Here is a 22539-nt window from a genome sequence, read left to right on the forward strand (position 1 = left end):
GTGTAAAAAAATTGTCAAAGACAATCATATTGTGCGCGAAGTGCAATATGTGTGGGTGGCAAACACAGTGAAAAAACCATTATCTGTTTCAGTTGCAGAGATGCTGCAGTTGAACATTGGGAGCCAGTTTAGCTTTCTTATTTCAGACTGTTTTCTTAATAGTTCGTTTTAATAGTTCGTTTGACATTTTTTAACCATCCTTCAATTTCAATTTTTAAACATCAAAAGAACAGATAGTAATGGATAGAAGGATAAGCAAAGAAACCGAAGATACAAACATAATTTCCATTACAAGGCAGCTTATGGCAAATATAGGAATAAAAAAACGCTCGTATGCCATTCAATGATGTTGTGAAAGCATATGATAGAGTTCCTCGAGAGGTTATGTAGTGGGATAGTTAATGAGAAAGGATTTGCAGGTAAGTATATTAAGCAGGATATGTCGGAGATTAAAATTTTTAAGACCCAAGTAGTGAAGACGATCAATTTGCATAGGGGTAAAGGTAAAGAAAATGATATTAACTTTATCGTAATTTTGCCTAATAAAAAGTTATCGGTCTGTGCATTTTAGTTTTTTTGTCTTCCTTTGTCTTCATTATTTTATTCTCCCTGTCAGTTATTAGGTATGTTTCTTCTGTTTAATATTTAAGATTTTTGTTGTAGTTTTTTTTTTAAACAGGCTACAAAAGACAATTCAGCTGTAATTAACCGGGACCTAGTCTCAAAAAGGGCATTATGACAACACACTAAAATGACAATCTATTTATTTGAATTATTATAGTTTAAGGACCTTGGAAGATGACGGAAGATGGAAGATGTAGATATAGTTATCAAGAAGATGGCAGGTAGTCTCGAACAACGGCTCCATAGTAATGTAAACATCGAGGCCATCCAAATCTTCAATAATATATGTACTTTGTTAGAAAAAAGTTTCAAACGAAGAAAACCGTTTGAGTGAGTGTTAAGTTTTAATTAGTCTAAAAGCAGAGCATAGTGCTGGTGTTGTGACTTAGATATAGTGCATATTTATACGAGGACACCATACTGTTATCTGTGCACCTTCAAATTTAAGTATCATTTAGATATTTAAGTAAAAGAAGAATTGATAATTGGTCATCCGTGACCAGATTTCAGTGGTATATAACTTAGGTGTTTAATATAAAAAAATCTGTTTGTGTTGATACACAATTTGAATATTTTTAATACATGACCTTAACTATTATTTTAGTGATGTCAGAAATTTTATAGATAGATAACTTAATTCACTGAAACTGGCAACTATTTTAAAAACTTTTATTTATGAATGAAGACCACGTTTGCGTCATTATATGCAAAAATAAGTTGTATAATTTCCGCATACAATTTTATAAAAATACATTTTTTTTAGATATATGGTAGAGAAAAAATATATAAATCTATAGTGCATCGCGTTCTGTTCTATTTTTTAAACGATTTGCGTAAGCGGTGATTTTTATAAACTGTTGTTGGAGAAGTATTTAGAGCTTAGAAGTTATTTTACAAAAATTCAAGAGACATTCAGGTTAACATTAAGACACGAGTTGTAATGTTAATGGAGACACTTTTAGTCATTGTTTAAATAAAACAAACACCTAATAATCACACGGTAATAATTTTTTATATGCCGAACCAAATCTTACTTTATGAGTCACATAAGTCCAGAGTTGTCAAGCAAAACAGTGACTTTACATGTAAGCTTTCACACATGTCAGGTAACGGTAATCATTACTTTTCTGTATAAAGTTGAGACCGACATTTCTTGGTTACTGAGATTGTTTTCACTTCATATTCTGTTTAAATTCTGCTTCGTACTACTTACACGAAAGCTTCAACGATTTGCTATAAAATGCTATAATGAGGTGGCCGAAAACAAATCCTTAAGTTAATTATTCATATACAGTCGTATAATCCACTGAGCACCAATCATCAACTTTGTGATAACCAAAACACTGATATTTGACATCCAAGAAAACTCTATCACTTTCATGTAACTTCTTGTGAAGTAGTTAAAGACTATCTCAAATGCTCATGTGATGCGACAAAATGTACAGGTTCAGGATGAGTCAAATTAATGGTGGATTCTCTTAATTGTGGAAATTTTCTGCAGCAATCAACCACAGTTGTACACGACAGCTTTCAGTGTCGTATAAATGTTATTGGCAGAACACTTTCGACTGTCAAAATCGCAATAACGATAATCATACTATTTTTGTGTTGATTTTAGATTATAGATCTCATTTGTGTACTTACAATACTTATAAAAGAACCACCCGTAAATATTTTTGACTTATTCGTTACTAGTATAAATTCAAACAAACAAAAAGTAAAAAAAACTCCGTTGTCATCGTGGATTAACAATTTTTTTAACACGGTATTCTTGGGATAAGCCTACAAGTACTAATCGTAATGTTTGACGTGGTTTGATCTTTCCTATTTTTACGTGTTCTTCCATTTTTTGTTGTTTTAATGTTTCGTAGTTTTTGTTGGGATTAATTCTGTTTTTGCTGCGACAATTCTTGTACTTCGGCTTTAATGCCGTGGTGTAAATATTTGGTATATATCTCTAAAAAATATTTCTTGCATATTCAAGATTTCGTAGCAGCACTTCTTCTTTTATTTCCAGGGGTACTGATATACGATGGAATCCATAAAAAATTTATTGTAGAATTTTTTGGTTGCAATTCATATAAAAATCTGTTTTTCACTCGTTAACAATGGATGAGTTGGCTAAAGGTTATTTTATAACAAACTTAAGTGAATCAGTGGATATAAGACATCTGTCTTTAGCACTCAGTATATATTTAAGAATATACTAGAATGGAACAACAAGGGTATCAACGTCGACGGATCATACTTAAACCACTTGAGATTCGCAGATGGCATAGTTTTAATAGCCGATAACATCCAAGAACTAATTGATATGTTACAACAATTAAATGCAGTTTCAGGAGCGGTAGCCTTAAAAATGAACTAAAGTAAAACAAAAATACTGAGCCCAGACCAGACAAATATATCAATACAAAATCATACCATAGAAAATGTTGAACATTATGTATATCTAGGTCATGTCATCAATCTAGGAAAACCAAATCAAGATGCTGAAATTAAAAGAAGAACACAACTGGCATGGGGCGCTTTCGGCAAACTATCATATATCTTTAAAAACACCTCCATTTCTGTAAACTTAAAGAAAAAGGTGTATAACACATGCATACTACCAGTTTGTACCTATGGCTTGAAGATAGTAGCCAAAAAATCTGCTAAAAATTTAGAAAGAACGCAAAGAGCAATGGAAAGAATCATGCTTGGAATATTACTAAGAGACAAGATTAGAAACACCGAGATAAGACGTAGAACGAAGATTAAGGATAATGTGGAAGAAATTAAGGATAATGTGAAAGAACAAGAAGAATGGGAAGACCCCAAAAAAGATGGGTAGATGACATAAGAGCAGTGGCAGGTAAACAGTGGATTAAATTGGCACAAGATAGAGAAAGATGGAAGCAATTGAGAGAGACCTACATTCAGGAGTGGATGGAAAATGGTATGGATGGACTTTTTTTTATTGAACATTCACAACTGGGGAGAAAGTACTTACAGTCTACAAGCCCATGGGAAACTTTTAATGGGTCATTAGATCCAGCATGAATCACATATAAAACAATACTACAATATGTAATAAAAACTATGCCGTCAATTCTGCTGTTTCTAACATCCTTTTTGTCCCCTCTGTTGGGTCGTGTTGCTGCCGCATATGTCATTATTGGTCTGATGACTGTTTTATAAATTCTGCCTTCCATTTCTTTCCCGATATTTTTATTTCTCCATATTATTTCATTCAGGCAACCTACGGCTCTGTTCACATTCACTTGATCCTCCACCAGTTTCGAGCTTTTCGTAGGTAGATAATGTGAATAATAGGTAATAGACTAAATAAATATAAAATAGACATTTACCAAAAGTAAAGAAAAAAATTAGCTACCTACAAAAGTATAAAAGAAAAAGGCATCTGGCGAAGAATATTTAATTTTTAATTATACAAAAGAAACAAGAATCTTGATCAAAATAAGCAAACAAATGCCAGTAGGATATAGAGATCAAAGGAAGACCGAAGCTATACTGCCAACTACAGGAATTTCATTTTCCTTGTGTATATTTAATTACTTTGTAGACCGTAAACAGTTCTCCCATATAAAATGTACCAACTTTTGAACATTTAAATGAAGCAATCTGATTATTGTAGATGAAAATTGTTCCCACTTTTTCCACTGCTTTGGAGGCAATAAATTCCCTACTAATCTTATGTTAAAGATAGTTTTTCTAATACATTGATTAATCATATTTCCAATAAACCTAAAAATTGTATTAAAAATACTTACTGTTGGACTTGGACTCCCTGGAGTGAATGGCTGAGATTTTGGAGAACTCACCTGAAATAAATAAGAAAATTACTTAGACAAATTTAATTTTAAAATAAAAAGTTGTCATTTTCTGAAACTTGTTATTAAAGAGATCAAGATACAAATTTCCAAATACAATAACAAAAATATGTTGCTAAGTGCAGACATCCGGGACACACAGGCGTGAACGGGAACGAACGGGCTGACGCCCTGGCAAGACAGGGCTCATTCACCCTGCCTGGGGGACCCGATCCTGTGACTGGAATCCAACCAAAAGTTATACAGCCCAAATTCTATTTCTAGACCGTAGAAGGTGCTCTCTGATGGTTAGTATGCTCATCGGCCACTATAGACTCAGACGGCACCTTCATCTGCTTGAATTGGTGGAAGGCCCACGGTACCGTCTTCGAAATGAGGAGGACTAAACATCCTCAAATGTCCTCTGGAAGTGCCAGGCACTGGGCTATCAGAGGTGGCAGATCCTGGGTTCGGGCTTTAAGCAACCAAGCCAAATGAGGGAGTTGCCCTTAAAGATCTTTAAGGGATCCTGTTGATTTATTAAAGATATGGAAGCTCGGAAGAGCCTGGGTGCCAGAAACGCCTAAGACTATGTCCTTATGGGCCTATGTATGATAGGGGTGATACTATTGACCAATCTATGAACGAAACTAAGAAATCCAATGTTACTAAAAACATTATTGTCTGCAGTGGGTTCTCATACCAAGACATAGTCAAACTAGTTTTGGCATTAGCAAAATAAAATAAACATAGGTAATGTTTTTAGGATTCATTTTTTTTGAGCATGTCTATTTCGAAGTTTTAAAACATCCCTACGTACATCGTGTACAATTTTCTAGAACGAGTACTATATTGTTTGATCTTCGCTAATATATGATTTTTCTGTATCAGTATTTTATACACAGTAATATTTCACAACTAAGGAAAAATTTATCAAAGGTAATAACAATACAAGCAACGTTTTATATTCCTTTGTAACATTAATATCACGGCAGGAAAGTACATGCATATATCTTTCCATGCACACTAATGAAGAGCAGGTGGCTAGTACACTCATTGTTGAGTCAAACGAAATTTATTTATTGTAAATACTTTCTATGTACTCCTATTGTTTCTTTTCTAAAAGAGAATTTTTTACTAATAATGGTAATATATGAGGTTTTTATCTTATAATTCTGCATTCCACCTATCTTAAGTAAGTAATAATTAATTTTTTCGGCATAGTTATTAATTAAAATTTTTTTTCCTCTTCAAAATTATTCACAAGGAGCATTTCATAGAAAAGCAATACAGGTAGATCAAATAAATATGGAACTTTTAAGATATAAAGATCTATTGATATACTTAAGAATCTTATAAATAAGTTTTGTTTGGAATCCAAAATACCTGAAACGTGGCAAAAGCACAAGTTATTAAAAAAATATCTTGCTGGTTTCGAATGCATTGGCTAAAATTTCTCGGAATAGTCACCGCATTTGAAACCAACGGAAATACCCGAAAAATCAGCTTGAATGTTTGTAGCCATAGATCAACAATCAATACAATTTTCTGTTAAAAGAAAGCTAATGAAAAAATATATTTATAAGGAACCAAAAGTTTATAAGTTATTTATGTTACGCCTATGACTCCTACGAATTTTTCTTTTGTTACTATGGGCGATAATTCAATGAATTATAAAAATTATTTTTCATCGAAGGACATTTTTTATTAAGATTGATTACACGTCCAGTTGGTCAATCTGTAATTGTGTAGTTAATAAACATTAATAAACACAAATAAGATTTTCGTAATTGATTGAGGTCAAAGATAATTTAAATTTGGATCTCTTACATCTACCTATACTTCGAGTGTTTCGGAGTATTCAGCTAATGGAATATTCAATGATCTTGGTCCGTAGTAACAGAATTCTTCTAGAAAATTGAGAAAGCACAGTAGTCACTTAATAATGGCTTGACAAGAAGGATGTTCCTCTAATAATTTTTTGAAAATTTTTCATTATGATTGAGTTGCAGGACTTAGTCTTGATGGGTAATTTTCCATTTTATTTTATTCTGTGCTCTAAAGTTCCAATTTCTAACGTTTGGCTTCCTTAAATCTTCTTGCACTGCAGTCAGACATTGTCTTCTGGATGTTCCTCTTCTTATTGATTCCACCATTCCTATTTTGAATGCAATCTTTGGTAATCTAAATAATACATTTTATTTAGATGGCCCAGCGACCTTTTTTATGTTATTTGTTTTTCTTTGCCACCGTATGTCGTCTTTGTTTGTTTCACATATCCTGCATAGTATATTCCTCGCTCATAATTCAATACTTTTGTCTAAAGCTTTGTTCATTGGCCATATTTTGCAACCCTACCATGTGATCGATCTTAAGAGAGTTCTATTGAGCCTTTTTTCCTTGAGAAAACTTTGATGTTTAATATATTGTGTACCCTAAGATACGTAAAATTTTCTGTGCAGTTAAATTCATATGTTTTCCTGATCGAGCAGTTAATATTAAATATTCAATGCCTAAGCCAATACCTTCTTTACTGCTTCGCAGAATCATATATTTAATTTTTGTTTTGTGGATTCCTAGAATTTTTTTTGCCACTTTCTCCTGTTTTCTGGTTGTGTCTTTTAGATCTCTTTGGCCAATGTTGCCAAGTGAACCAGATTATTTGCAAAAGCTAGGCAATCAGGTGTTAGAGTGTGTAGAGTACCTTAGTAAGGATATTAGCTTAAAATATTTTCTAAAACCAAATTAAATAGTCAATGAGGGGCCTACTTATCTCAATTCGCGGTCCATTAAAAAAGATATTATGAGCTTTGGACCACTTTGTATTATAAAATAAAACTAAGAACATGAAAATAAAAAAAGTCACAATGATAGCCGGGAAAAAGTGGAAATATATAATTTGGATGACTTAAAGAAGAATGAAATGGGACCCACTGAAGAGAGATTTAAAGTGAACTTAAAAAGAAACATAAACAGAGTAAAGAAATAACGTAAAATAGTAATGAAACAAAATATACAAAGAGAAAATCTAGACGATAGATATATAGATATGTAGGTATATAGATAGCTATATAAAATTTATATATTTTATATTTATTTCTTTTTTACCTCTTTTTAGATAGCTATATAAATATAAAAAGGTATAAACAAATGACTTTTTTTAAATAAATAAAAAATGAAGACAGAATAGAATTTTTTAGAGATGAGAAGAATATTCAAAATAGAAACCACGTAAATATGAAATGAACAACTCTATTGAATGAAGTGGCGGATAACATAAAACCTGATTTATGCCGTGAAACAGATACCGAAAATAAGGAATTAAAGATGAAAATAGAGAAAGATATAGAAGAAGTAATTTAGCTTTTAAAGAATAAGAACCCCAATAAGAAGTCCAACAAGAACCAATTTACAGAAAATATAAAAAGTAGAGGAATAATTTTAACCACGCAGATAAAATTTGTGTATTTGTGAATTAATTTATAAGTGAAATTCTCTCTTCTAAATATTTCCAGAAACAAAACTTGTAATAAAATTCCAATAATATATATATACTCGTATAATTTTTAAGTGAAATCTAAAGTATGTAAGTTTTAAATGAACTCTAAATTTGTGAAATCTAAAGTGAGTATATTTTTGGTACACTCGCAAACTACGCACCTTCTTCTGTTGTAAAATGTAGGTAAGTAATCACGTTTACAACGTGTGCTATGTCATTTGTTTAAATGTTTATGCAATTTACACCAAAAGTAGTAATGCCTTGTAAATATATCAACGCGATCGTGTGGCAAATACGACACAATGTTTACAATTTTGCAATTTGATTGAAGGAAATTAACTAGGTTGCAAAATAATGTGCATGTTTTGTATAACAAAAGCGTGAGAAACTTTTCTGTTCTTGTGAATTTTATAGCATTGTAATTATTTTACATTTTTATGTATAAACATATCGATAGATAATTTTGAAAATGCATCGTCGACTTTTTTATTTACACTTAGAATTCTGAACAATAAAAAAAATCATTAAAAGTATCGTCGAGTCGTTTAGTATTGACGTTGACGAAAGAACTGACCAGAGAAAAAAACAGACATTTAATTACGATGTGCTTGCCATCTATAGCTCCTACACATCAATGAATACTATTTCTGAATGCCTCCTCTATAGCTAACCATTGCTCTGGTGTTTCTGGTAACTGGAAAAATAATAATTGTAAGGACATCAAATAACTTACAATATACATAATTAAAAAGTTAAGATTTTATATTTTTTCTAGCCTGAACAGAGTGATGAAGTGGTATTCTTGACAAAAGATATAGGTGAAAACAAAGAAAATAAAGAAAAAAAAGAAGAAACGGACGAGGAAAATATTACAAATAGAAAAACGGTAGACAATACGAAGAAAAAAGGTCATGCTTCGCAAAAAAGACGGGCAGGTCAAGCTTTCGACACAGAAGTGTCACAGAACAAGAGTTTTACAACAATAAACCAGGTCTTGCAAAGAAAACGGGACAAACGAGAAGATGATTGCGATTTATACGGTAAACTTTTAGCTATAAAATTAAGAAGGTATCTGATAGACCAGAGGCAAAAAATTATGCATAAAATAGACGGCTCTGTATTACAAAATCCTCCTGAAATTTACTCATCTACTTCTTCTTCAAGTCATTCTGCTTTCAAACCTTTATCTGCCTATACACCCCAACCTTCTTCTGCTTATTCGCACGATTCTCAAGTATTTAGCTACTCACGACATTCTCAGCCTTCTCTCTATTCATACCAAAGGACTTCAGTCTATGCACCCAGTTCCTAATCATCTCCTTTCCGTACTCAAGTATTACAAGCTTCACTGCAAAAAACTCCTTTTCACTACTTCATGCAATCTCCACCCTCGTCCCGCACAAACTTCGCAACTTTCTCCTTTTCCACAACCCAACCTAGATCCATATACAGAAATTATACAGACTGCCTTTCATGACTCCATGGCTGAAGACAATACTTCATAAATATTGCAATAATGGTTAAAAGAAACATTTCCTAACTCTTATTTGTGTTTATTGCTTATCTTAGTTTGGTCCTTTAAAATTAATTGCTTTACAAACTTCTACTTTAGTCTGTTTTTTATCATGGGCTCATTTTTCTGAAGCAAAACTTCAAAATATATGAGCGACATTCTACAAAAGTTAAAAAATTCTCCGGAATTCTCACAAGTCAGTTTATTGAAAAAGTTCATATTTCCTCTGTAAAAAAATGTTTGAAGCCATTTTCAAATTATTAACCAAATAAAAGACTTACACCGTTCTGTTACGATGAATCGCTGTCATCCACCATCGTCTTTTTCGACATCAACGTATTTTTCTACCTCATTTGTTTTTAAAAGTTAAGATTAGTCGCAGTTATTTCTATGCCTTCCATTGCTGATTGTATACTGATGCAGCACTGCAGTAGCTATATGTAGTCATTTGCCTTAAGCAAATTAGGGCTTTGAGTGTTACAAGGGGGAATTTTTATTGCTAAAACGTCTTGTGATGCAGCCCGAAAATGTTCTTATAATGTAAAGGATTTTTTAAATAAAATTCACTTTCAACTCCTGAAATTAATTTTCCTCGTGAAAACAGTAATTTCTCTCTTATTGCACCTTAGTTTCGTCTCCCTTTGTCTATTAATTCTGCATTTACTAAATTTTCAGTAATAACTGTTGACCAGTAGAAAGAGCTCCCAAAAGAATAGGGAGAATGTCTTGTGAACGAAGGAAGAGATTCATGACGAACTGCAGTAAATGATTAACAAGAAAACAGACATAGACGCAAATCTTGTCATTTTCATTGCGCCCTCGATAAATACAGCCACTATAAACTTCGTCGCATGATTCATATGTCAAACGTCAACTGAACTTAATTGTCTTGTGTCATACTAAATGACCTCTATAAAAATGCTACTATAAAAAATAGAGATTTATTATAAGCCATTGGATGCGTAGATCTAATCTCAGTAAAATTCCTCAATCATTTTCTGATAAACTTGAACTACATATTAAATTTTTTAACTTTACTTCAATCCAGCACTACGAATGAGGCATTTAACTCAGATTGGTTGTGTTACGTCTCATATTTCTCCGTGTGTTCTGCAATGAATCATAACAAATTATTTAATAGGTTAATTTCCATATAAAACGTTGATGCTTACTGTTAAAATAACCTTATAAGTGTAATCGAACTGCACATTTTTATTATTAAAGACAAAAACTTATATGCACCGGTTCTACGACCTTAATCCACCTGGCGGTTTATCTCATGTTACGTGGGCAAAAAATGCTGCACGGACACTCGCTGAATGCGCGAAAAAGCGGCAAAGATACGAACAATAATGAACTTCTTATCACCGCTCGGCACAAGCCATAACAATTGTCGGATCAAATTTAACTTGGGTTAGCACATGCTTGGATTACCACGCTTCCAGATAAAATTGATGCTGTTAGTGCGTATTAAATGCATTCCTTTTCGGCCGAGGTATAATCGCTTGTTGCATATATTAAGCTTTCTTTAATTTCCAAGTTCAAAAAAGTATGTATGCACATTAAAAAATACGAGTATCGAGTATTTACAACTTTAGAAATTGAGAAAAATTCTAAAAGAGCAAAAAATAGGCTGTGAAAATTAAACATCTTGGTTGGAAGTATACCTACTTCCGTACAATAACATTTGAATGGCAACTCAACAGTTTTCGAATGAAATGTTAGCATAGAAATAGACACTAAACGTTTGTGTCCATTTTTTTTAAATTTTCATTAAAAAACTAGATTAAATAAACGGTATTTCTTCCTCTTGTAGTGCCTATCCATTTCGGATATTGGTGACGATAATGGCAATCTGTATTTTGCAAACTGCGTGAAACTTGCTCTGAAATCACGTGGCTCGGCCACGTGATGCGGAACGAAGAAAAATATCGAATTCTTCAACTCGTTATGCAGGGTAAAGTATTTGGCAGAAGAGGACCGGGACGCCGTCGTATCTCGTGGTTGAAAAATCTCCGACAATGGTTTGGGATGACCTCAGCGGAACTGTTTCGTAGAGCAGTCAACAAAACCATGATAGCCTTGATGATCGCCAACATCCGGACCGGATAAGGCACTGAAGAAGAAGAAGGCTCTGAAATGATTTGTGATTGTTGTGTTAAATCACGTACGTAGATTTTTCAGCCAGGAAATTCTTCGCCTTCCTGGTCCTCGTTTTCCTTTTACTTTTCCTTGAAGAATTAATTGCATCAACCCATATCTTTCGCTGTTTCTCATGATGTGACCGAGGTATTTAATTTTGGCTGTTTTTATAGTGGTTAATAACACTTTTCCTTTATGCATTCTTAACAAAACGTCCTGATTAGTAACGTGGTCGGTATAGGATATCTTCAGGATTCTACGATAAAGCCACATTTCGAAAGTCTCATTTTCTTACAGGTAGCGTCTGTGAGAGCCCACGGTATTTAACATAGAACAATAAGCAAATCTTAAATTGAAGAAAATGACAAGTAAAAACTGTTTGAGGAAGTTTGAAGCTACTGAATAATTGATATTCGATATAACGAACAAGTCCTTTAACCAGTTCACAAAACATACAAAGATATAGGTACTCGAAGTCATAAACTCAGACCAGGACAAGGAAGAAACCGAATGACATAGCCAATGAAGGAGTGATTGAAGTTTTGTGAAATACTGGCATCATCACTGGAGATTTATACAGATTTTTATTTTGCGCCAATTGTTGAAACCACAGCTCCTGTACATCATAGTTGTTCAATTAAGGAATGAAAAAGTCAGTAATCATGGCTCTATAGCGGTCACCATTGACTGTAACGTTCTGGCCAGCATCGTTTTTGAAGAAGCACGGACCAATGATTCGACCAGCCCATAAAGCACACCAGTCAGTTTTTCTGGATGTAATGGTGTCTCAACACACAGTTGAGTATTATCTTCACTAGAAATATGACAGTTTTGTTTGTTGACGTAGCCATTCAACAAAAGTCAGCTTCATCGCTAAAAAAAATTCGCTTATGAAAATCGAGATCAACGGCAATCTCGTTTTGGGCCCATTCACCGAATCTACGCCTTGCTAGATGATCAGTTTCAATTCTTGCAGAAGATCTTTCCGCAAAATCTTCCATAAAGTGGATGGACATATATCCAACTGCTGTGTTGATGGCGGATAGACTGATTAGGATCTTCCACTACAATACGCTCTACAATAGTAGCAACTTCTTCTTGTACGCACTGTACGATGTCTCTGTGGATGTGTATTATCATTTAGCGTAAACGCTGTGCGAAAATGTTCCATGATTAATCAAATTAATTGCTCTGATGGACGATTATGTTGGCCATAAAAAAATAAATTTGCACAATTTGGAAGCGTTGTTCAGGTGTCAGTCTATTCATGCTGAAATGCCAAACCAGACTAAACATAAATCACTTGACAGCTGTCAAAATGGCCGCCAGTTAAAAAAGTGTTGCCAACTTACATTTCTATACTTCTAAAAAAAGCAATAACTAATAACTTACACATACGCCACTGAATGAGAACGGAGCTTCCCATAAGATATTCTTTAAACTTTTGGTTACTTTTTGGTAGTACATGCATTTACTGAACAAGTGCGTTATCACATTTCCATATATTTGTAGTATTTTATTTGTTCCAATTACATACCGACCTTACAATAAAAAAATAAACTCAAATTCTGTTAACTATGATACTAGACATAATAAATGCATTATTATTTGCCCCATATATTATTAATGAATGGATTTTAAAGAATTATTTACGATACCGTATAACAACATCATAGCTATGTGAAGTCAAGCGCATCGATATTATCCTATTTATAGATTATAATAATTTTGTGTGTACACATTGAATAATTCTGATATTAACTGTTTAATATATATTATTGGTATGCTTAACAACAGTTGTAGCTTAAATGTTTCGCATTCACTAGTCGCCAATATAGTAACATTAATATCACTGATTGACAACATACAGATTGCTAGAAAATTGTAAAATATAGAGACCTATGAGTTTATGAAATATAATCAAATTCATTGTACATAAGGAAATTGCAAACTATAGCCACTAAAAACGGCTATAATAAACTAATTTTTAACAAAGATGAAGCCCATACACTTTTTTTAGTGTAAATGGATATAGAGGCCGAAATATAGCGACCCAAAATCCCCAAAACTATTTATAATATAAAAATGTATAGTCAAAACTAATTTAACTACAACTTAACATCGATAAAAGCTTTAGAATTTAAGTAATTAGTAAGATAGCTTCAACATTAAGATCAAGAACCTGATCAATCACTTAAACTCGTTCGCTGAGCAGTCCTATGACTTTGCCGAGCTACATCGTCACTTTTTGTCTACTTTTCCGCAGTTTTTCGGAAATATCTACTAAAAAAGATAAAAAAATCTTTGTGAAAGCGGTATTCAGTTTAATAGCATGCAGATGACTAAGGTTGTATTGTTTTTCGTCCTTGTTTGCTTTATTGATTGTTACTGGTTCATTATTGATCTACCAAAAGCTACAGAATTGATGGTCACTCCCAGCTGAGCACCGTATGTGGGAAATGGCTAATAAAACCTGTATTTCGCCGGATTTGAGCAGTCAGAAGAGGAAGAAACTGCGAACTCTAACTAGCAAGGGTCATCAGCAACACGAACATCAGATTCAACAAGAGACAGAAGATAGGAATGGCGATCCTGGACATCGAGAACGCATATGACACGGTCTGGAAGAAGGCATTAATCTACAAGATGGACAGAGCTAGATTACCTTATTATTTAGTTAATATATGTGATACATATCTAACTAATAGAGCATTTCAAGTTTCAGCCGACCAAAAGACGTCCAGAATTTAAGAAATTCAAGACGGAACACCTCAGGGCAGTATTCCCTCTCCCATTTTATACGACATTTTTGTTTCAGATTTACCAACAGATCCAAGAACAAGTACACAAACGACACGGCAATATGTAACAGGAAAGGATTACAGAATAATGGTCCAAAACATAGAAAACTACCTCGGAAAAATCACGGAATACACCGAGAAGATCAAAATCAACGCCCAAAAGACACAATTCATCATATTTACTCAGGAGACAAGTCCACCAGTAGTGGAAATAACAATAGGAGGAAGCCGGATCCAGTCAGAAAAATAGTCAAGTACCTAGGAGTCCATCTCTCAAACTGAACTTCAAGAAAACTACTCAACAAATCAAGGTAAAAGCAAACACTGCTAAAAAACTAATACTTCCATATATTTTCGGGTCCAGTCCACTAACGAAGGCCAAGAAGATCCAGTTATACCAGGCCTACATTAGATCGGATATGTTGTACGCTGTCCCAGTTTGGGGCTCCATATCGGAATTTAACTGGAAGAAACTTGAACTAACAGAGACGTCATGTTACAGGATCATCGATGGATCAACATGGGAAGAGCGGATAACAAATGCAACCGTCAAAGAAAGGCTCCAGTATACACTCCTTAGGGAGGTGGTTGAGAAAAGGACAAGGTATTTTTTCCACCAAACCACAAGAAAACTCCATAAGACCAGAGACATCCTCGCCAAGAATCGGATACAGAGGATGTTTAGATCGACCCACAGACTGATCGACCATATTATCAGGATCACCTGTTACCCCTGGCAACAGTCAAATTTGTCTCAAATTTTGTCCAAAGAGAATCTGGATATTATTGTGCTGTAAATCCTTTAAAATGTGTCACAGCTGCTTGCCTCATGAGCTTTGGCCAATAATCAATTATTTTGTACAGCTACGTCTCAGCAAAGATTTCAGTTAATAGTTTTTTAACGTTAGAAATTAATGGATAGAAGTAGAAGTTTACACATATTCGCGAAATGTGGAAAATTTTTATAAATATCTACAATAATACCTACATATACGCCATATGAAAAGAATGTTTACATATAAAATGAATGAATGTCAGTATCTACATATTTTGTTAAAAAATTTTTTGAAGCAATATACGGTATTCACCGTAAAATAATGAAAGATGGCAGGTTGACGTCAAAAGTGACCAAATGCTGAAACACTGGCACTGCCACTACCAAGAATCCTTGGAACTTTGAGAATAAGTAAATAAAAGGTGGCATACAGAAGAAAGGTGGACTAAGAAAAACACAGAATGGAGACCAAGAACGACGAAGTCAGTGGAAGGAAATGCAAGAAGTCTATTTCCAGAAATGGGTAGATACATGCTGAAGAAGAAGAAGGAAAAATATAAAGATTTTAGAAATATATATGCTGAGATAGCAAATAGATAATACAAGCTAACAATAACAATTCCAACAGGTCTTTTTCCCTGCATTCTTGAAAGAAGAACCTGTTGGAAGACCTAAAAAGAGATGGGAAGACGAAGTCGATGAGGATGCCAGGAACTGCCTGGGAACGCTTTCATGGAAAAGAACAGCGGTAAATCCAGATGATTGGAGAAGTCTGTTGAAGGAGGCCAAGGCCCGATTTGGGCTGTAGTGCCATTTAATGGATGGATGGATGGAACAATAACAATTGTACTGATAGGAACTCACTCGTAAAAAGATTAATATCTGAGAACAAAAATGGTAACGATGAGAAATTTAACAAAGCAAGAAGCATAATAACCAATATTAAATTGTGAAAAGAGAAGAATTGAATGGAGATTTGAAGAAGAAGAAAAAGAAGAGCTCGTAAAGGCCGATATGTATAACGGACTGTTGTCTCATTTTACTCTTTATTTTTTTCTTTAAAATATAAATTAGCAAAACAGTTATTAAGTATCTTTTTAGTCACTGGGAAGTTTGTATGTTTTTCCAATCAATTTAGCTGTCTATTTTAGTATTTTTACTAATTATAAAATGCGCGACGGAACACTATGAATTAAAATATAAGTATATAAAGCTGTTAAATTAATAGGCACTTCCCTTCGCCACAATTTTTTAACTTTAACGACTTAGAAGACAAAGAAGCGGGAAAGAATAATGCTGAATGCAAGCAATGAAACGCGATCATTACGTAGTCTAGACTAACGGGCGCCGATGTACGTCTCTACAAAAATATAAAAGATTCTTCCAGTCACAACGAACGCTACTTGATAACAGAAATATTACATCTTGATGGATACACCAATGAAAACGTATTTATTTATTTCTTTGAGGATAAAATTCAGTTGAGGATTAGGTTGGAGTTCATGTTGGAGTTTGTTAGTTTGCTAGCGAAAACAAAGAGTTTGGAAAATAAGTCAGATAGGAGTCTAAAAATATACAAGGTTGTTTTAAAACTTTAAAGGGTATTAAATTATAGCATTTCAGTTTTTTCAAATATATTTTTGGTAACAAAACACAAAATTTGAAACAAGTATCTGAAGCTGTGGCTAAAACTGCTGATTTGGCAAAAGTTTCCCATGCAACAGTTTACACAATTTTAAAGATGAGGCCAAATTAAAATGAAAGGTTCCTGGTGACCTCGATCAATTACTCACTTACTTTGCGTGTCCACTTCAAATAATTAAATCTTGTCCATCCAGATATCGTCTGAATAGCCATATCATTTGCGTGCGAGAGATCGTGTTCAGTGCAAGGTTTCTCCAACAGAGAACAACTAAGTAGATGTGTTAAATCTTGTACCAATCCATCATCACATAGGGTATCGAAGTAAGCAGACAATAGACCCCATTTCTTCATGTTGGTTTTACACTTGGAAAAAGCTTTTCCTTGATTTGAGTCTTCGTACGGTAGGTGGTAATCGTGAAGTGGATTTCGCGAATCTAGAACTTGTTTTTTTCGTTCCACATCTCTAGCTACTTCTCTTTGGATATCAAGTAGAGTGATACCTACGATAGGGTAGAGCTTATGTATGGATGTGGTTCTCAAACATCCACTGAAAATTCTTGCTGACTTATTGATATCTACTTGTCTAGCGTGTGCTGATGCTTCCCATACTAGCGAGGCATATTCGGCAACAGAAATACGGTTTATTTAAAAACAAATAGCCTCTTTCTAATTATTTGTCAAATTACAACGTGCGATCCAAAGTGACTCACAGGTATTTCGGAGAAGTACAGTGTTCAAGGTTTTTATTTCACCATTGAATGTTCAGTTTTCTGGAAGTGTCTATTACGAAGGTTGAAGGAGTCCACTTGAGCTTTTCCGGGATTTGGCTTAAGATAGTTTGATTCGTAGTATATTGTCATTGTATTTATTGCTTCAGCTAGTGTTCTCTCTACTTACAAATGTGCCATTTGACGTCCCTCAGCGAAACCGTTTTTCTGTCTTCTCAATCTAATATTCTTACCATTAAAAGATATGAAAAATCTTCTGTTCTCAAGGAAGACGCGGATAAGACAAGTGAGTTTACTGTCTAATAAGATGTCATATAATTTTTGAAGAAGTCTCCTGAGATTAATGATGTCGTAAGCAGCAGTGAGATCTACAAATACCGCCCCAGATATATGGTATCTTTCGTACCGTGTGTTGGGTAAGATTTAGTATTTTTGTTGTACATGCTCTTCTCGGTCTAAAACCACTTTGTTATTTTATGATTTTTCTGTCTATTCTGGATGAAATTCGATTCAGAATCATGCGCTCAAGTATTTTGAATATATGACAGAGCAAGGATATTGGCCGATAGCTTTTGGGGTCATTGGGATCTGTGGCAGGTTTAAGCAAGGCAACGACTTTGGATTGTCTCCAGACTTTGGTCTTTGCCTTTTTTTCTATGTGCTCTGCCATTTTTAAGGAGTTGTGGGGCCACTTGGTTTGCTGCGATATTTGGGAAATTGTCTGCTCTTGTCCTGCCTAAGATTCTTTAGTAGTTCCAAGCAAGCTTCTATGCCATGTTCATATTTTCAATGAGATTTCCTCGACTGATAGAATACAGTTGTTTGTCATATTACAGAAACGATTTGGAATATGTTTGGAGTGTAGATTATACTCATTATTCCTCAATTTATATTTAAATGGGAATAAGCCACATTAAAGGTTAAAATACGTTTATTGACGTTTCAATTTCCACTTCGAAAATCGTTCTCAAAATACAAACATTTTATTTTACAATGTTTGTATTTTGAGAACGATTTCCGAAGTGGAAATTGAAACGTCAATAAACGTATTTTAACCTTTAATGTGGCTTATTCCCATTTAAATATAAATTAATTTAAAATGCCACAAGAAAATAGCTTCAGAACAATATTATTCCTCAAATTTTAACTTAATCACTGCACCATCTTCCAGCGGAAATAAGTATGTATCTTACATTGTGAAAAAGAATATGGATGTGGATGGATTGGTCTTTTGATCGTCATTTGATACAATTTTTGGTTTAACTTGTAGACGACAGAAGACTCTCCCAAAGTAAAAATATTATTCGCTAATAAATAATTGACTTGATTCTTTATTTCATTAATAAACTTAATTTTTATCAAGAATCGATGGATTTTATCAAATTAATTGTACACAACCTTATTTTAACGTTGTTATATCGAAATGATTTATTGGCAAACAATAAAAAATTCAGTAATACAAATGTTTCTGTATCTAATAAAAATATTCGACGACTAAACATCGTTCACGAAAGTTTATCTCTCACCACATGTAAAAATATCAATAAAATTGCCATATATTTTTCGGCAATTACATGATAACACTGATAATAAATTATTTAATTAAATATGTAATTGGTATTACTACAGAGATAACAGAGTTCATAGTAAGCATAACAATATCCATTTTTAAGTACCATTATTCTACCAATTACCTTTTGATGCACAATAACTTTGCCGCTTATTTGATTTGGATTTCTTAATGTTTAATAACGCAGTGGCGTCGAAATTAAAGAAAAACAAAAAAGGAATAATGTACAGTTGTAGATAGTGACACTTTTTTTATACGAATTCTAACGACAATCAATAAAAATGCATGTATAATTGCATAATATATAAATACATAATACTGAAACGCAGTAGTACTCGCACAGCTCAAAAATTGTAACATGGCCGGTGGAATCCTCACTATAGTTGCGCGCTGTATTACTTTTTCTCTATAGTAAAATGCTGAGGTGAGTGTCACGGAACTAGCACCACAAGATGGCGTCGTCACAGAACTAGCGTCACAAGATGGTGTCGTCCCAGTAAGCATCATAAAATAGCGGTTCTTCACATCGATTCGAGGTTTAAATTAAAATCTGCACTAAAAATAAGTAACAAAATACAGACATTAAATAAGAAGTAAATGTGAGGAATAAACGCATTTGTAATTTACAAATATAATCAAAAGAAGATAGAAGTTGCAGAAGAAGTTTTTTGACAGAACTATGCAGAGGTCTGAAAAAGCCGTAACACAGATTGAGTAGGTTTAGCAAGCTTTTTCTCAGTTACTGAAAGGCCCATTCCGTCGGAATCTTGGCCTATATATACATACGCATTGTACACATAGTTGTTTCTTGCATCTGTTAATATCATAATTTTTTTATCCAGTCCATGTTTTCGCGGTTTGTTTGGAATATACATTCTAAAGCGTGATCTACCCCGGAAACCAACTAACATTTCATCAATGCATACATATTCACCACCAAAAAACTTCGTTTGATAGTTTTGAATAAAAGATTCAAATAGTTCTTGAATTGGTGCTAGTGGATTTATCGCTTTTCTTTGTTCTCTTGTGGAAGGGTAATCAAAACGTAAACAAGTTAATAAAACTGCAAATCTCTTGGCGTTTATTACGGATCGAAAAATTTCTCTGCCCGTTCGATCTGTAGCAAATAGATATTCTATGTCTTCATTATTGGACTTTGAGGTGTAAATCAGTAAGCTTAAAAATGCTTCCATTTCGACCTGGTCGACATTTTTTAATTCCGGCCTATTTTCATTTTTGTATTTGACCCTAACACTCGCCAATTTTACATTTGTCCATTCGACTACAACATTTAACATTTGATTTGTAAATAAACAGTTCCAAATTTCCTTTGGAGGTGCCGAAAGACCAAGAGACCGAGCCTTTCCTTGCAGCCCCGGTAAATGTACAATAATATTATGCTTTTGAGTACGAATATTTTTTGATGCACTAGCTGACCACTTACATTTGTTTTTACCATAAAAGTAGTTTGAAGATCTTGGTTTAAAGTTTCTGGAATATTGTCTTCTGGATCAGATTCACTATCAGACTGCTCAGATGCCGACTCATGACTGGTTTCTATTACCGCATCACTGTCAATATCATCAATATCACTATATTCAGAGTCCAAATCATTGAACCAATGTAACACTTTCTCCTCAAATTTCGAATCTGTAACACTAACCGATCGTGACGTACTTGGTCGATGATCCATTATAGTTTATACGAAGAAATATAAAACGCTCGATAAAAAGTAACTAACGGTGACGTTGAGTCTCGCTGACTCCAATAACGTGTAACGATGAGTCAAAGCCATCACCGTTAAACCAGCGTGCGCGCGAACCAACCCATGAAGTAGGAGTGTATCGACAGTAGAAAGGGCAAAACTAATTACACAGCTCCGCTATATAAACAGCAACATTTCCTCATAGAGACAGAATCGACAGGTGTTGACTGAAGGTTCTCTTCTTCCCTACCCCGGCTTGTGGACGTGTTGAGTTCACAAGTTGTTCCGTCTCCCATACCGCCGCTATCCGAAAAGCGTGTTGAGCTCTTCACTACCCGTACTCTGAAGCAGTCGTGTTGAGACTGTCGAGGAGTGTCCTATTAACCCGAATCACTTAAGGGACGTGTTGAGTTCCTTTCTTTCCTTTGTACCTATCGTCCGCTGTTATTAAATCGATACAACGTTACCGTAAAATTTCAGATACACACTCGCTTGCCGATAAGACTAGTTCCATATGACAAGGTCAAGCTTAATTTGAATAAATAGGCCAGGTACTGAGAAGACTAAACCAAATTGTAAATATGTACATAAGATTTTTGTCAATTTAATTTAAGGAAGACAATAAAGTTTTATTTTTATTTTGAACTCTTGTCTCTGACTGTCTAAAAGCTACCCGGATAGTGACTCCCACGAGAGGACATCACAAACGTCTGTTCTCGTAAACGGCTAAACGTAAACTAATCAAACAAAAACGCTTGGTTTATGAACTATTTTTAGAAAGGTACTTAGCTGCAGGCCATCCAGAGTTGTCCGCTTCAATATTTTAAACCGGTTTTTAATTTCGCAAGAGTCGCTCAGACTCCACGTTACCGGTTACGGGTTACGTCATTGATAAGTCCAACCCCCTTTAAATTTAAGTAGATTCTGAGAGAGAGAGAGAGAGAGAGAGAGAAAGAGAGAGAGAGAGAGAGAGAGGCAGAGAGAGAGAGAGAGAGAGAGAGAGAGAGAGAGAGAGAGAGAGAGAGAGAGAGAGAGAGAGAGAGAGAGAGGCAGACAGAGAGAGAGAGGCAGACAGAGAGAGAGAGGCAGACAGAGAGAGAACAAGTGAGATATACTACTACAATCTTCCACCACGAGAACTAACCTAGTTTTACACTGAGAGATAGATAGATAAATATGACTCCAAAGACGAAGTCGAAATTTTGACGCAACGAAGTTCGACAAATTTACGATCCTCCACCAAAAAAACAATAAACAAGTAGAATTGTCGTCAAGAATTTAGGAATGACTAGGAAATTTTGCCCATGCGCGCAGAGAGAAGACAGAGAAAGTATTCGGAGAGAAAGATATGGATGAACAACGGGACTTAACTAAGTGATTTTTAAACATAGTTTACAGATTGAATTTACTTCTCATACTAAGATAATTTCTGGTAATTTTGATACGCAACAAGTGTCCGATTGTAGGATGCAGAGTATATTATTATATCAGTAAACATTGCCTAACATTATCACTATAGGTTAAACAAAATATTATTGTCTTAAACTATCAATTGCTATGAATTTATTTAATATACTTAAAATTTGATTTCGTTTTATTTCTACAGCGAATTGTTGCGAGTGATCATTTATTACCAAGTGATAGATAACCGATTTTAGTAAACAATAGTCAATTAAACAACCGGACAATAATCCCAAAATAACAACTAAAATTAAAAATACATTTT

The 22539-nt window shown here is 34.1% G+C and overlaps 1 protein-coding gene across 5 annotated transcripts in view; it reads right to left on the minus strand.

Annotated features, from left to right (window-relative positions):
- The window catches only part of Sarm (sterile alpha and armadillo motif), a 368252-nt gene that overhangs the window by 155983 nt on the left and 189730 nt on the right, over positions 1-22539 (minus strand). For 4 of the 5 annotated variants that reach the window (XM_072523938.1, XM_072523936.1, XM_072523939.1 and 1 more), the window contains one exon: positions 4398-4448. The exons of the other annotated variant lie outside the window; for it this stretch is intronic. In XM_072523938.1, coding sequence (XP_072380039.1) covers positions 4398-4448 — 51 coding nt within the window. The remainder of the gene's footprint in view (positions 1-4397; positions 4449-22539) is intronic. 5 annotated transcript variants of the gene reach the window in all.

This window comes from Diabrotica undecimpunctata, chromosome 2 (genome assembly GCF_040954645.1).
Source record: "Diabrotica undecimpunctata isolate CICGRU chromosome 2, icDiaUnde3, whole genome shotgun sequence".
Lineage (NCBI taxonomy): Eukaryota > Metazoa > Arthropoda > Insecta > Coleoptera > Chrysomelidae > Diabrotica > Diabrotica undecimpunctata.